General features: G+C 41.0%; 1 protein-coding gene across 1 annotated transcript in view; it reads left to right on the top strand.

Moving 5' to 3' along the window:
- LOC109955271 (ecto-NOX disulfide-thiol exchanger 2) overlaps positions 1–15679 on the top strand; it is a 164845-nt gene that overhangs the window by 32177 nt on the left and 116989 nt on the right. Inside the window, exon 3 of the mRNA XM_020591267.1 lies at positions 3232–3308. Within this exon, the coding sequence (XP_020446923.1) occupies positions 3275–3308 (34 nt within the window). The 5' untranslated portion in view covers positions 3232–3274. The remainder of the gene's footprint in view (positions 1–3231; positions 3309–15679) is intronic.

A 15679-nucleotide genomic window follows, 5' to 3' on the forward strand; every position in this document is an offset into this window, starting at 1 on the left:
GATTTTTTTTAACTTAGCTAACACTGGACTGTATACTTAAGGGGTTTTCCTGCTAAACTTTTAACTTGCAGATAAAAGAAGACATGAAGCTAGTGGTAGAATGAGACCCAAAATCAATCCACTCTGCTTTGCCCAGCGCTCCCTTTTAGCACTGCTGCAAAACTTACCAGTCAAACACAAATAATGCCAAATTGGCATCCATTTGGGAGTTCCTCTTCTCTCTCAACTCACTTCATTTACTGAAAGCAGGAGCACATATACAGTCAATTCTTGATCTAAACCGAGCTTTGACAGTTTCTTTTTGCTTTTTTTCTTCAAAAGTCTTCCTTTTCTTTCCACCTTCCCCTTGCTGGCTGTCTCAGCTAACACTGTAATCGGAAGCTTGGTTGCCTGTGAGTCAGCCATAGCGACGGTTAAAATCTCAGTGGAAGAGGAGCAGTAGACCTGAAGCTCATTCATGTATTTATCACCAGCCATGAGCTTCCACTCCAGACGTTGGCATTCTCTTCTTGGTTAGACGGGTGAGGCTCATTCCAAAACTGTAGGAGGGAATATCTGTGCTGCTGCCAGGCTGTTCAATGAGTCTGGGTCACAGGAGCCTTTCCACATTAAAATATGTTTTGGAACATATTTCAGCTAAAAAGCCTTTTTAAAAAAGGTTTCATGCTTTAGTTTAAAGTTGAAATTGTATAATTTGTACACAGTTATGGTTTTTAGGTTTCTTGGTTAAGAACGAATGCTCTGTTTGTATAATTAGGAACAGTTAATTGAAAATCTTAAATTCAGCGGGTCGTCTCATCTGATCTGAGGTCGGCCTCGATCAGAAGGACTCAGGCCCCCGAGCGACACCGGGCAAGCGGTCTTCCATACGCCATATTTCCCACACCCGCCCGTCGGACGGGGATTCGGCGCTGGGCTCTTCCCTCTTCGCTCGCCGCTACTGAGGGAATCCTGGTTAGTTTCTTTTCCTCCACTTAGTAATATGTAAAAATCAGGGCAGCACGCCATTGCCTCACAGCGAGAAGGTTCCGGGTTTGGGCCCCACCTGGGACCCTTTCTGTGTGGAGTTTGCATGTTCTCCCCGTGCTTGCGTGGGTTCTGTCCGGGTACTCCGGCTTCCTCCCACAGTCCAAAGACATGCAGCTTAGGTTGATTGGTGTCTCTAAATTGCCCATAGGAGTGCATGTGCGTGTGTGTGGTTGTTTGTCTATGTGTTAGCCCTGCGATAGATTGGCGACCTGTGCATTCCTGTTAATTCCAGTCTACATTGGTTTTAATATTAAACCATGTGGGACAAGGAAACAAATGTACATTCATTCATAAACATCCCCTCATTATATCCTGTGTCAGGGGTCAGATTGTCTACACTGAGTCGTATTAGCAGGTCATCAGAGGTCATCAGTGTTGATAAGAAAATATTAGTAATGAATTTGTGCAGACAAATGCAAGTAAAAATGTACATTTCAGTCAATAGAAACCTGGAACTTTGGTCTTTGGAAACACTACATTTTACATGACTGACTGTATGTAGATGATGGATGAACCCTCTGTGACATCACCCATTGTTGTTTTTTGAAGAGCAGTTTTGAAAGTCAAATCTAGCTATCGCCATCTTGTTTCTGTTTAATCTGCAAACGTAAAGTGTTCTGAATAACAATCAGAAATGTTTGTCAATGTCATAAAATATCTTGGCAATCAATTTGCAGAAGATTTAATGGAAGATAATGTATATACCTGCAATGTGTATGTACAGTATGTCCTCAACTGATGACAAGGTTTGGGTGCTGTAAACTGCTCATCTACTGTGTAGGTTATCAGTGATCAGTTCACAGAAGTGTATAGTAGCTTGTAAAATGCCATGAAGACAGTATTGTGTGTGCCAAGAGCTTGTTGTGCTTGTCGTATACAGTATGTGTCAGCATAAAAGTACCTACATGTCAGGCAGTGATAAATCTTTCCTCTGCCTGGTGCAAGACAGAGAATAACAGAAACGATGAAATCCATACAGTCGATGGGCTCTACTTTATGTAGCTTGTTTTCATTTAGTATGATTTGTATTGTGTCTTGTTGCAACTAACAGTTATTTCCATTATCAATTCGATAATGATCATGTAAGTATTTAGTTTTAGTAAAACGTGGGAAATACCTGATGCCATTTCTCAAAACCCAAGTTGGCATGTTCAAATGACCTGTTTTGTTTGGCTAGTTTAATACACAGCGATGTTTGGTTTGCAGTGATATACCCCACCAGTCGAAGGTCTGGACACACTTGTCCATTGAATTCATGGGAAAGTGTATCCAACTGTTTAACTAGTTGTGTAAAACAGAGAAACAGACCAAAAGATGAACATTTGAAAGGCTAAAACCAGAGAATGTATGGCAGTTCAGTTGGTTGGATAAACGACTCTGTTATCTGTTATGAAAATGGCTGATTTTCAGTCAGTTGACTTATTGTTTTAGTTTCACTGTGTGATATGTAACCTACAGTATGTGTTAGCCATTTTTAATGTTTAAATGTCATTGTTTATTGGTGAGACAATGCAAAATAAATCAAATCTCAAGTCATAAGCAAAAGTATGAAGTCCTTGAACTAAAGGTAAAATCTGAAGAATGCAGAACAAATGTCCCGCTGCCTGTATTCCTTAATAAGAATTCAGACGCTGCTGTCAGCAGAGAGGACCAAGGTTTGGGAATTATTGTGACCTTCTCAGTGGCCTGAGAGTGTGTTGGCATGGCATGACTGATGCAGATTATCATAGCTGGAGAAAGCCAATTACTCTGGTCATCATGGCGCCCTCAGGGCCCCTCTCGGTGGAATGAAATGCATTACAGAATTCTCTGTGCATCTTTCTGGCAGCGTTTTGTATATCCTCTATGCTGATCCCCCCCACTCTGAGTGTTAATAGTGCGGTCAATGGAACCCTCCTGCACCTCAGAGCCTTCTCTGGCTCGAATGGGCTTCTGCTCCACAAAACAGGGAGGCCAGGTCTCTTGGAAAAGCGGATGAATTACATTTTCCTCTATTTGCCTTCTCTCTCTGTTCAAGACAAAGCCATTTTACTTTGGCCCCTTCCTAACTGCTCCTCTCACTCACTGTCCTTGAATGACTACATAATGATAAAGTCAGGTTGCAGAGTCGTAGTGTTGGAGACTCGTGTGTGGCATTTTTCTGAACTGAACAATCCCAGACTGATCAGACTTTTGTTATCCTTGGTTTTGTTTCCAAAACAGATTCGCTACAAGCCGAGAGAAGCTCCGCATCTGCATCTCTAGGATGTACAAAGACTACAGATCAAGCAGAGTCAAAGGTAAGAGGCCTGGTTCCGTGCATATATTGATTTGTTGGTGTTTCAACTTGATTTTGTTCCCGAGCCCAAGGGGGCACTCATTCTAATGAATGCTGAGATTTCACATTACAAGGAGGATTTGTTGGTCACATCTTTGCTTCACATCCATAGTTACAACATAGTCAGTTACCATCTAAATGTTTTTGTAACTACCTCTGAAAAGATTTGTCTTCTTACATGCCTTAACCTCTGCACCTTTCTCACTCTTTTCATTTGATTTATGCTCCTTTAATCATTTTTTTTCATGTTTGCTTTAGTTTTTTTGTGCTGACATCAAAATCTGACACTCTATCTTGGCAATTAGTGTCAAGGCTTTGAATTTAAAATGTTGCTCATTCAAGCTCACACATATGATTCATACAGCACTCAAACATGGAAAGCAAGTAACACACGCTGTCACAAAAATCACAAGAGCTCATTTTGTTTGTGAACCTAGATATGCTAAAAGAATCGGTATGTGAAAGATGTTTTTGTATGAAGTGACTTAGTACTTACAGTATGTGAATAGAGTAGCTCGAGTCAAGATTTGTTCACAGTCAGAAGAATACCTTCAGCACATAGGGAAGCGCCACCTGAGGAGATGACACTTAACCAGGATTGTGCCTGTGTGAAATTGTAGTAGTAGTAGTTGCTGGCCATGAATGGTACTAATTTATTGCTGTCAGAGATGGCAAGACTAAGGTCTAGTTTTGTTATACCTTTAAATACTGAAGCTAGTGGGTAATTTGCTGGGTGTCCAGACAAAACAGTATCTCCAATATACAGTTCAAAATAGTTTCACTCCCAGAATAATGAAATTGAAAACCTCAGTGTGAGACATTTAACCTCCATAGACTTAAGTGTGTGTAAGATAAAATAAGATGAAACTCCCTTTGTCTCAAAGGACATTTGTTTACCAAGCAGCATTACTGATCAGTGGTAGGCATGACATTTTTCTGAGATTGGAAACCAGAGTGGGAGGTTTAGTATACTCAGTATACACCATTATAGACTTCTGTTTCAAGCTTACCTCTGATGAGTTTGTGCTTCAGTTGCTCAGATGCAATTAGTAGAAGCAAATTATGGATCAAGACACTAAATCACTCACATGGTCAAGCAATCATTCACTGAGATAAATAGCAGTACTTGCTTCCCTTATGCTGTCCAGCAGAGCTGTATAAGGTGCCTTGTCTCTCTGACACCTTATACTTTTATTTTAAGTAACATATAGAGTATTATTGCTTTACTCATGCTGCTTGCTATGACTGTCTGTCCAAAAGAGTCCAAAAGTGGTTTATATCTAGCACCATGATCATGCCAAAACATTTTAATTGGTGACATTCCCTAATCAGCCTCAGGTGCACTTTTGTATTTATTACTAATTAGTGAGTTTTAGCATGCCAACAAGCTAGACTAAGATTGTGAACATGATAAACATTACAGTATACCTGCTTAGCATTGCCATTGTGAGCATGTTAGCACACCAGTGTTAGCATTTATCTCAAGGCACCGGTATGCACAGCCTCACAGAGCTGCTTGTGTAAGTGTGAACTCTTAATCTTGTCATCATATTCCCACATCTACTGGACAGTTAGCCAGTATACACTCACACATATGTTCAGAGAAAGTGCTATTCAGTATGCATTGCATTAGGCATGGTATTGTCTCAACAAGCTGTTATTGTATTTGTGAACATAATGGGATCCTACAGTACATTGTCCAAGAATAGAAACTGAACAGAGAAAGAAGAAAGTGACAAACTGCTTAAGAGGGAGCAAAGAGAGGGAGGATGAAAAGTACCTTTCTTGCTGCGCTTTAGCCAGTGAGTGTGTCCTTTCCCATTACACTCACACAACACAATATGGAGGTCAGTCAGGTAATAATAAATGCTCTGTCTGGTGCGCAGCCTTTCTCCTTCCCTCCTGCTTGTATGGTCTCTTCCCCTGTGTTGTATCCTTTTTCTTTTACATTGGAGAGTTTTCTACAGTATCTAGCTTATGTTTTAGTGTGTGTAATTATCCAGTGATCTCTTTTTCTTCTGTTGAGGAGCATTGGGCAGTTGAAAGGAGTCTCAGGTCAGTCTGTGAGACAGTGAAGATGTCAAGTTTTATGTCTCGTCTTTCGTGAATTATACACTGACTTAAGGCCCATGAAACCTAATTTTGTGAGGTTTGTATGAACAAAAAGACAAGACGCCTTTGATGGATAATTTGCTCTAGTCTTCACAATGCACACGAAATTGGATGAACTAATCAATTCTGGGCACGCCAACCCCCACTGCATGCACATGTGCAGCAGGAAGGGATGTAATAATCCATTCAGCCAACGTTGCACTAAAATACATGATACTGGATTTGAGGTTACATGACATTTCTAGTTACAATAAAATATGATTGAAATCAGTTATGACTGAAAAGGTTTTCATTTTATCTTGCATGTGTGTGTGTGTGTGTGTCGGTGGGGGGGGGGTGCTTTTATTCAGTAGTGCACCAGTCAGTTGAAGGATATGTAACATAATACAGGAAACAATTACAACATCTAAATGGTTGTCTTTTCTAATCTTTAGAGTGAAACATTTTGCTTTAACTGGCATCAAATAACTGACGACAGTCCATCAAAATGGCTTCTGTCATGTTAAGCGATTGCTTTAAAGTGCAACAAGCCTTTTACAAAAATATGATTGAAATATGCTTTGGCTGGGGAGAGTCAGAGCTTTTGTTAAAATCATGAGGTTTAAATAATAATAATGTTTAATATAAAGAACACAGTAGTAATTTTGGTCATTTTGGAGTTTCCACCTGACTGTTATAGTACAAATGGACCTGCAAATGCATTCCTGTCTGAATACTTTGAACAGCACTTGTCCATTTCTCACAATCAAGAAAAAGGATTTCTGATCTGATAATGTTTTAGAGACAGTAGAACATTCCACAACGACTAGTTTATCTGACCCGCATTTAAAGTTACTCTTTATTTAATATCCAGAATTATTGCAGATTTACCTGTGCAGATTCTCAGTCATCCAGGTCAAAGACGTTTCACCTCTCATCCAAGAGGCTTCATCAGTTCTGACGGGTACGGTATGTGGATAAAATCAGTGGTCTGTGCTCCTGAAACATGCAAACTCAGAGGGAATCAAACATCAACATCAACTTTTCCAAAGTCTCTGTATGTGACATTTTTTTTTAGCCTGTTTGTTGTTGACGTCTTGCTGAGAGCCAGTGGTTTGGCTACCACACATTACCTGCCTGTGTGTTAATGTTGACTTGGGGGCAGTGAAGTTTGATGTCTGTGTAGGGCTGATGGCACATCTGGTGCCAGGAATAACAATCAGCTTGCTGCACTACACTGACTCCAAAATGCACCACAGTGCCCACTTGGTCTCGTAAACTGCTTTTGCTTGTATCAGAGGCCTTGCAGCATTTTAATGCAGTGTAGTAATGTTATAGAACAAACAAACATGATTTGTCGTCTCTTCTTCTTGTAGCTATATTGCGGCAATGCGTGAATGGTGTTTGAGTCAAGTGATTCTCTGGCTGTGAATGATGGTGGGGTCAGCGAGGGCTGTTAGCAACATTTCAGCAGTCAGAGGGGTTAATAGTTGTTTTGCACTCTGTTTGAGACCCATTTTCATAAATATTTGTGCAGAGGGAAAACTCTCTCGAGATAGGCCTGGCCTCCTTTTGGATTTATAATCTGGTTTCCAGAACAGATGCCGCCGTCACCAAGGCTCCCTCCTCTCACATCATCATGAGCACTATGGCAAGCTTGGCTCTGCATCTCAAAGTTACGTTGGTGATGCCTTGTCACTCCATCACAACTCATTAAATTTACCAGTAAGGAAACTGGGACACCGTGGAGCTAAATTAATGAGGTGTGATTTAAGATTGGGAGTCATCTCAGCCTTTCTTGTTCAACTGATCATCTGCTAACCATTAGTCAGGGGGCATGGGTATGAGGTAAGGAGGGAGGAGGAGGAGAAGGGATAGGTAATTAGAAGGGGAAGGATTAAGGAAGATAGAGGTCGTAGATAGCTTGCCAGAACTCAAAAGATGGCAGTGCCGCCCTTCCTCAGGTCACATGTCTGTTCTGGCTGTCTTCCTTCACAGAGGGCAGTGAAGTTAATGGCATTCTCACTTCTGCCTGAGCTACAAACACACCAATCATTGATCTCAAAATGGATGACACCAAATACCACTGCAGTCACTTAAAACTCAGCTTTCTGCTGAGCAGAACCTTTTTAAATATCATCCTCTCTCTCTCTCTCTCTCTCTCTCTCTCTCTCTCTCTATCTCTCTCTCTCCTTGAAGCCTTGTGAATGGGACAAATAGTCCTAAATGTTATTCAGTAAAAAGGGAAATACTGACTAAAACGAATGCTTGTGAAGAAGAATGCCTCTCAAAGCACTAATTAAAATTTTTACTGTGATAGTTGTTGAAGATGCCCAGCTTTGGTTTAACATGCAGCAGATGAATTTGGATTGTTATTTGAGAGATTAGTCTCATAAGTAACCAAATATATTGAGCAGGACATTAGATCCAACTGGGTCGACCAACCTGTACGTGTTTGTTTTAATATATAAAACTAAGATGAGGTGGATGACGTGGGCTCATGACTTATGAAATAGGTGGCCTCAGCGAAGTCTTCTCATAGTCTGTTTTTAATGAAATGATGAAATCTTTTAATCACATTTACTTATTTCACCTCACTTTCAAGTCAGTTTATTTGACTAAAGAGGGCTCATGTATCACTAAACACGCTCATCCTCATCCAGAACCATAAAGGCAAACCAAGGCTGCTTTCATCTGCTGAGACAGAGTCAAATTAGTGTTGATTTGACTGTTTCGCTACACTAAGCAGGCCACAGAGATAACATCATTGTTTAAAAAAAAAAAATCAAGACATCAGGCAAACATCATTCCCTAGGGACACTGAAATTGAATGAGAGCATGCACTAGCTGTTACTCATTACTACTGGCTGACAGGGGTAATTGAATTCTGCCTGGAAAGCATTCAGTTTATATATGACAAGTCTTTTCGGGTGAAAATGTGGACATGGAGAAAGCCAGCTGTCATTTATTTGCTTTGCATGTTTTTATATCCCTAAATGCAGAAGATAAATAAGATAATGCTGTGCTCTCTCCTGCTGATGCACAACTGAGTGTCTCTTAAATTTAACCAATGTGCACGTGAGTGCACGTGCTCTGTATGCCTTTTAAGCGACCTACTCCACAAAATATGTGAAGTAATGAATACAGCCTTGTCCATCCAATATTTTTCCAAGGCCAGGCTGCAGTCCAAATGTTAGAGGAAGCAGGTCCCCATATTACTGTGCTACATTCCTAATGCCTTTCCAAGTATCCTCACTGTCACATAGCCTGAATAATAGATTTTTGGCTATTGGATTTGTTGCCCAACAACAGTTGAATTTCACCTTTAGTCTCTTTTCCGTGCTTGATGGTGAATCTCTCTGTGATCAATATGTATGCTGTACATCCTGATCATCCATAGCTGACCATGAACATGCTGTTCTTATTTCCAAGAAATAACAGTCCGTTCTAACTACATGCTTGTTTGCTGAAGAAGAAACTGTTTATTTCTCAGAATCAATCAAAGCTTTGTAGAGTCATTGATGACATTTACTGACAATGAATAAAAGACATTAGCCTCTTTTGCAGTTTAGGTGCCGTTTTCTCAAAGCCTCAGTCATTTTTTAAACATATTTATTGGTGTTACAAGGAGCAGAAGATTATAGAAATATTTTAGGTGGAATACTTGTTTAAAAAATTACCATATTGGAAACACTGAGCCAAAGTATGTTTTTAATTTACGGGAGATCCCATTGAGATTAAAAGCCTCTTTTCCAAGTGTTGCCAAGACAGCAGCAGAGGTAGTTCCTGACATGAATGTTGAATGAAGATGTAGAAACCTGGGTGAATGCAAATATGGTTGTCAAGTGAGCAAACACATACTGCTCATTAGACTTCACAAGGTCTTACTATACTGATTCAGCTCTTAAACAGACTGGAGCTAAAAAATAAAAAGTGGAATCCTACTTATTTTTTGTAATAAATGTCTTAATTGCTTTCAGAAGCTTGGAGAAGTACCTTCAAATGATATTTATTTTACAACACCGAGTGTATCTTGATCATCAGTGATAACAGGCATGTCTCTCATCACATCTGCATGCTAAGCATTGGCAATGAATCGATCATCTCGCTGCGTCTCCTCCTCCGACTGCCAAGCCACAGGATGACACCTTCATAAAAGCCACGCTGTCAAAAGTTTGGACCAGTTGTCCCGCTTTTTGTTTCATTCGCTTCTGAAGATGTAATAATCATTTCAACGCAAACTTGAGCCGGTGTCTCCCTGACCAAAAGCAGCTCTGGCATCTCCGCAGAGGTGCGCGGTGACTCCTCTTGCTTGCTCCGAGTGATTTTCCGTAGCTTGGCAGTAGTTTTCCACGAAAACCATATCCTCTCTTGACAATTCATCGGCACACTGACAAAGAATGTGGATTTTGCAGAGACCGTGGCGCCCATCGAATCAGCCCGAACAGTTCGCCCGCACGCCGCGCGCCGCGCGCTCGTGTGTCTGGAGCGAACTAGTGTTGTTCGCGTCGGGAGGGCGGGCTCGCCTTCCGCTGCTAAAAGGTCCCGCTTCGCCTGGCTGCTCTCATTGCAGTCCAGTCTGCCGAGCAGAGCGGGCTGACTGAGAGACACCCTTGTCTCCTTTCAAGGATTTTACTTAGTAGCTTCGTCCTGCAGCAGAGGACCGACAGCAATCGCGCCTTGCCTTCTGTGGACAATGTTTCTCTTGCAGTACACAGGTACATGTTTCAAGTTGTCTCCTCCTCTCGCCGGTCCTTCATACTGTCTCTTGTCTTGGTTATGTTGACAGCGGAGATGTGTTTTTTTGGGTCCACACACACACACACACTGTCCGTCTACACTGTATCATGAACGTCGGGACAATGAATGAGTTTTGCGGCGTTTGGCACGTTTGGTCGCTCATCTCTGCCGTGCGTTGTTGAATGTAAGTTACAGCAGGAGGGTTTCTGGCTGTGGTTAGTCCGTGCATGTCGGGCGTGTACCAGCTGAAAAGAGCGGTCCTGCCTCTCTCCAGTGTGGTAGAGCTGCTTTTTTTTTTTTCGAGTCTCAGCATTTTCTGGGCAAGGGTGTGCTTCATGATGAAGACTTGGCTACAGGAATTTCCTGTACACATTTTACACTCGCTTATCGGTGCACTAGACTCGATCCGTGGCGATTATGTTGACTGGCACACGCCTACTGCAGCTGTTTATGGATGAAGTTTTCAGGATTGATTTAATCCGCGTTGACGCCGGATCACCGCTGTTTAGACACGTTATTCATTCCGGTTTGTGTCTTATTAGAGAAGCGTAATCGAGCGTGGTGAAGCACATTGTAGTCTCTGGGCCTATCATGCAGGGGTTTGCGAGTTGTTTGCATTATCTGTGCAAGTTGTTTGGTTTCTTCGCTGCGAACGTTTAACTATTGAGATTTTGGCGTCATTTGTTCCCGAGTCCCCCAAACTCATAAATAGCTCTATTTAAAATGGGACGTTGTTTCTGGGCTCCCAGGATCGAATTAAGGGATGAGGCTTTTTGAACGGCCACATTAACCTGCTCTTCCCCTGTTTTTATCCCGGCTCTCTGTTCTCCAGCTTCGTCTGTTTCATGATGAATCTGCCCCAGTGTCCCACAGCTTCTTCTGGTCTCTGTGTTAATAACCTAGTCTTTCCTTTAGCTCATAAAAGCAATAGCTTGTCAAAGATTAGTCTGGTGGCATTCATTTGCCACTTGCCATTACAATGAGTATGTTGATTAAAAACATTTAAACTGCATCTGCTTTTCCTATCCTTCATGTTAGATTTACAAAATGCAGTATATTTATTCTCCGTATACCTTTTTGACATTTAAAAACAGACTTAAATAATAATGTAAGGGTTAATTAGTTGTCTAATGAAATTTTTGTTGAGCTTAACACTTCTCAGTGCAGTGATTTGCATAATTTTATGCATCTTAATTCATAATTCTAGCATGTAGTCTGTTAAGCCAGTATCCTAAGGTAAAAATAGCTGTATGACCTGGATCAAAATAAGATGGTTCCTCTGTCCAGTGGATGAAAATGTGTTTTTTGTCCTTCACTGATCGGAAGGTTTCCCTTTCTCTGTTACACTGTCGTTGAGCTTGTATGGACAGATCAGTTTCCTTCTTCTCTATTTCCTGGTTTGAATCAAACTGACTGAATGGGGGTTGAGTGCCTCCCTATGACCACTGGGGGAGAAAAGGTCCATCAAGCCTAGTGACAGCGATTTACCTCCACCCTGCGCTAATCCCCTCTGATCAATTGGGAGAGCATCTTTGGTTTGCCTTTAATGGCACGAGGGAGGGGGTCACTTTGCTTAGATCTGTCAGAGAGGAGAGATATGAAGGTTGTACATAAAGTGCTTGAGAAGGAGCTTAAATATTTCAGCTCTCTTTGGCATAGGATGATAGTGCTGCAGAGCAAATTAAGCCAGAATATAGAGTGGACCACTGTAAAATAACAGGAGATTTGGCAGCTTTTGAAGCTCTCAAATTTTAATTGGTTGCTGCTTGACAATTTGTGGTTACTAAGTGGGGTTCTCATAGCAGCGGCTGTCAAGGGGAAAAGTGTGACAAAAGAAAAAAGCAATCAACAGTGAAAATATGAGTCAGTGGTGACCCACAGATGTTGGATTCAGTGAAACCAGCTACCTGAATGAAAGCCTAGCCCAGCACTTCAAAATCACAAGGTGGCCCATCATGACTGTAAAGCCCTAAAAGGTGAAATCCAGACCTTTTATTACTTCAGCCTTATTTCCCAAACAGCCAGGATGCTTTGTAATGTAAATAGAACCTGAATACAATATTTACAACTTGTATTTAATTAAATGGTACTGAAATATCACATCAAATGTTAAAACAGAGAAATATTTGTCGTTTTGTTTAAATACGCTCCATTTAAAGTTGTTTGTTTCAAAAAAGATGGGACAAGGGCATGGTTATCACTGTGTTGCATCACCTCTTCTTTAAACAAACATTTGGGAAATGTGCAGACCAATTGCTTTAGTTTTGAAAGCAAAACATTTTCCCATCCCTGCTTGATATAGGAGATCAGTTTCTCAACAGTTCAGGGTGCTCCTATGTGTTCTTTATGTATTTTTCACTTCGTGTTTTCAGTTGGTGGCAGGTTTGGACTGCAGGCAGACGAGTTGAGCACTCAGACTCTTATTACAGAGCCATGCTGTTGTGGTTTGGCATTGTCTTACTCCATCCCTGAATAAGATATCGTCTGGATGCTAGCATATGTTGCTTCAGAACCTGTATATACAGTATCATTCAACATTAATGGTGCATTCACCGATGCGCAGGTTACCGGAGCCGTATGCACTAATGCACCCCCATGCCACCACAGATGCTGGCTTTTGAACTGTACTCTGGTAACAAGCCATATGGTCCCTCTCCTCTTTAGCCCAGAGGATGAGGTGTCCATGATTTCTAAAAAGAATTCCAAATTTTCCACTTCACCTCAGTCCGTCTCAAATGAGCTCAAGCCCAGAGAGGGTGGTCAGAGGAAAGTGCTCCAAACTGATGTGTTTTCTGTTCAAATGTCAGTGCTTTCCCACAACAGGACGTCCTCAGTTTTTTTTTTTAGCTGTCGCTGCACTGGGCCCTAAATATTTTAAACACTTCTCCCTTTAAATGTAATCATTTTCTTTGGCTAATAAAGTTCTCATAAACCCTGCTTTGTCCTGCTTACCTTCAAGTTTATTTATTTATTTTATCACTACTACTTACTGTAGATTATGGCATTGCAATGTGAAGATGGACATGAAGTTATGGTGAAATGATAACGGTCATGTATAGACTTGAATCAAATAAAAACTAATCTGAGTTTTATAGATATGTTTTCATGGATTTACTGCAAAGTTGTTTGGTTGTGCTGTTAGGCAGTACAGTATGTTTCTTGTTTTATATTGTGTGTTATGCCTCTGATTGTTCTTATTAACTGAGACAGTTAAAACCAGTTTCTTTTTGATAATGACTTAAGTTTTACAATTCTGGTGCTTCTTGTCAAAAGAACTTTTAAAAATAATAGCTAAGATCTGTGTGGGTAAGAGTCTTCAGTAGTTCATATTTGTGGCCAGCGCTGTGGAAATCACAGTTTTATCCCAAGCTCTCATGAAACGAGAGCCATTCATTAGAAATATGTTACAAAGCTCTCAGTAGGAACTGGGTTGATGCATGTGCACATCATGTTTTTACAAGATGCTTGGCTGATTTTGTCAAGTCATTCCCCTTTATGTTGTGCTACACTCCAGCACACCATCTGTTGGGCTGATTTTTTTATTTTAATATAAATAACTTGATTGTTGCATTGCCTCATCACTTATTTCCATAGCAGTCTAATGTAGGGTAATGATTGTAGTTTATTCCTGTGTCTAACGCTCACTTGTGCATACCCTGCAGAAAGCTCATTTGACTTGGTCTAATTGTTCAGCCTTTTGAATTACAACAGCAGAGTTAAAGTGAAGCTAAAATCTGTTCAGGTTAAAGAAAAATGTATCCGCTTGTGTAGAAGATCCCTGTGAGGATCAGCAATGTTGGCAGCGGCAGCAGTTCAGCCTGCCATCTGGTATTGAGTAGCTAAAAGAACTTGGCAGCCTGAAGGCAACCAACCCAGGAGCTCCAACCATATCACTGACAGAGCTCTTCATTTCTAATCACTTTCATGATAAGCAACTATGCAGGGAACCTTGAAATTGGAGCTAAGGACTCTGCAACAGCAAGTTCAAGAGCTGCATCAAAGATAAAGTGAGCCATCAGCCTTATTTTTCATTTGATGCATACGAGCGGTGTGTGAGACGGCACTGTGGCTGCAGTACTGCTGTGTTTAAACCCTGTCGATGGTCCCTTTGAGCAGAGCAGAGCAGAGGAGAGAAGCAGTTTGAAGGTGCTGGATTATGCTGTTCACCAGGGACTTGATGTACAACTGTTTATATTTTCATATCTGCTCTCAAAATGTATAACGTCAACCTGTCTTCTGCACTGGTTTCAGCATTCTGTGTAATCTGTAATCCCGTGAGTATTGGAGTAGGCTAAAACAAATGCATCTGACACAATGAATATTTTCTTTGTTTACCAAAAAGACCTGTCACTTGAAAACAAGAATTTTTGTTCCCAGCCATTTATCACACACTTTTTTATGTCCAATTGTCAACATTGATTCAATTGTTCAGAGCGACTTCAACCCCTTTCTACCAGTTAATTACTTCAGTTCAAATATGGCTGTTGACTCACCATAAGAAGAGGCACTGTCAGTCAGTTAAACCCAGATTCATTTGTTCTTTATGAAACTGCTCAAATCTACTTTCTCGACTTGTATCATATGATGTGGATGACTGAGAAGCGTTACAACCATACCATCAGTATTGACAGTCATATTTAACTGTCAAATCTTTCCAGTTTAAGAATGACAAAGCAACATCCTGGCTCTGCAGGACGCATGCTGTTAGTTGTGCTTTTTATTTTGGGAAAGAGAATCCACGGCTGTTACTATAATGTGCAAACACACATTTAGATTGTGGATGTTCCCAACTCTCCCACTTCAGCGCGCTGTTGGAAAAAAGAAGCCAGGTCTCTGTATGAAACAGTCACAGAAATATTACACCCAGCAATGTGGTATTTCCTAGAGATAGAATAATGCTGAGTTTTTGTTTTTACGGTGGCATTATTTCCCCTTACCAGCAGAGAAGAGCAAAGCAATTGAAAGTAGCACAATGTGTGGTGTGATGGATCACCAGGGGGATGCAGGACACTACTGCTGTACACCTCACGAGTTACCTGTGTCCACTGCTGCTTCAGGATTGCATTACAATAATTTTTCTGCCTTGGCACAAGATGATAAATTGAGCCACTAAATCTAACTTTTATGTGTTGTTGCATTGTGCATAGTTTTTGTTTTAACACCATAAGAATGGGTTGTTTCGTATACAATGGATTTATTTGTGAGGAACCTGAATTTATAGCAGGAAATTCAAAGGCTTTTATTACACTTTGCCCGATGCCTTATGGAAATATGGTTGTGCAGGTGTCGATGCTCTCTGCTGAAATATGTTCTTCCGGACATTGACTTGTGGAACACTTTCCCCATAGAGAGAATGGAGAAAGCTTAACCAGTGGTTCAGTGCTTTGGACCAGAGAGCAGGGTTGTCTACAGAGGTTGTTTGTTGGGAAAGCAGCCATCACTCTACTGTAATAGAGACTGAGAGCCCAGATTTATGTGGCTCTTACTTTAGGAAGAAGGATT

The sequence above is a fragment of the Monopterus albus genome, unplaced genomic scaffold, assembly GCF_001952655.1.
Source record: "Monopterus albus unplaced genomic scaffold, M_albus_1.0 scaffold2.1, whole genome shotgun sequence".
NCBI lineage: Eukaryota > Metazoa > Chordata > Actinopteri > Synbranchiformes > Synbranchidae > Monopterus > Monopterus albus.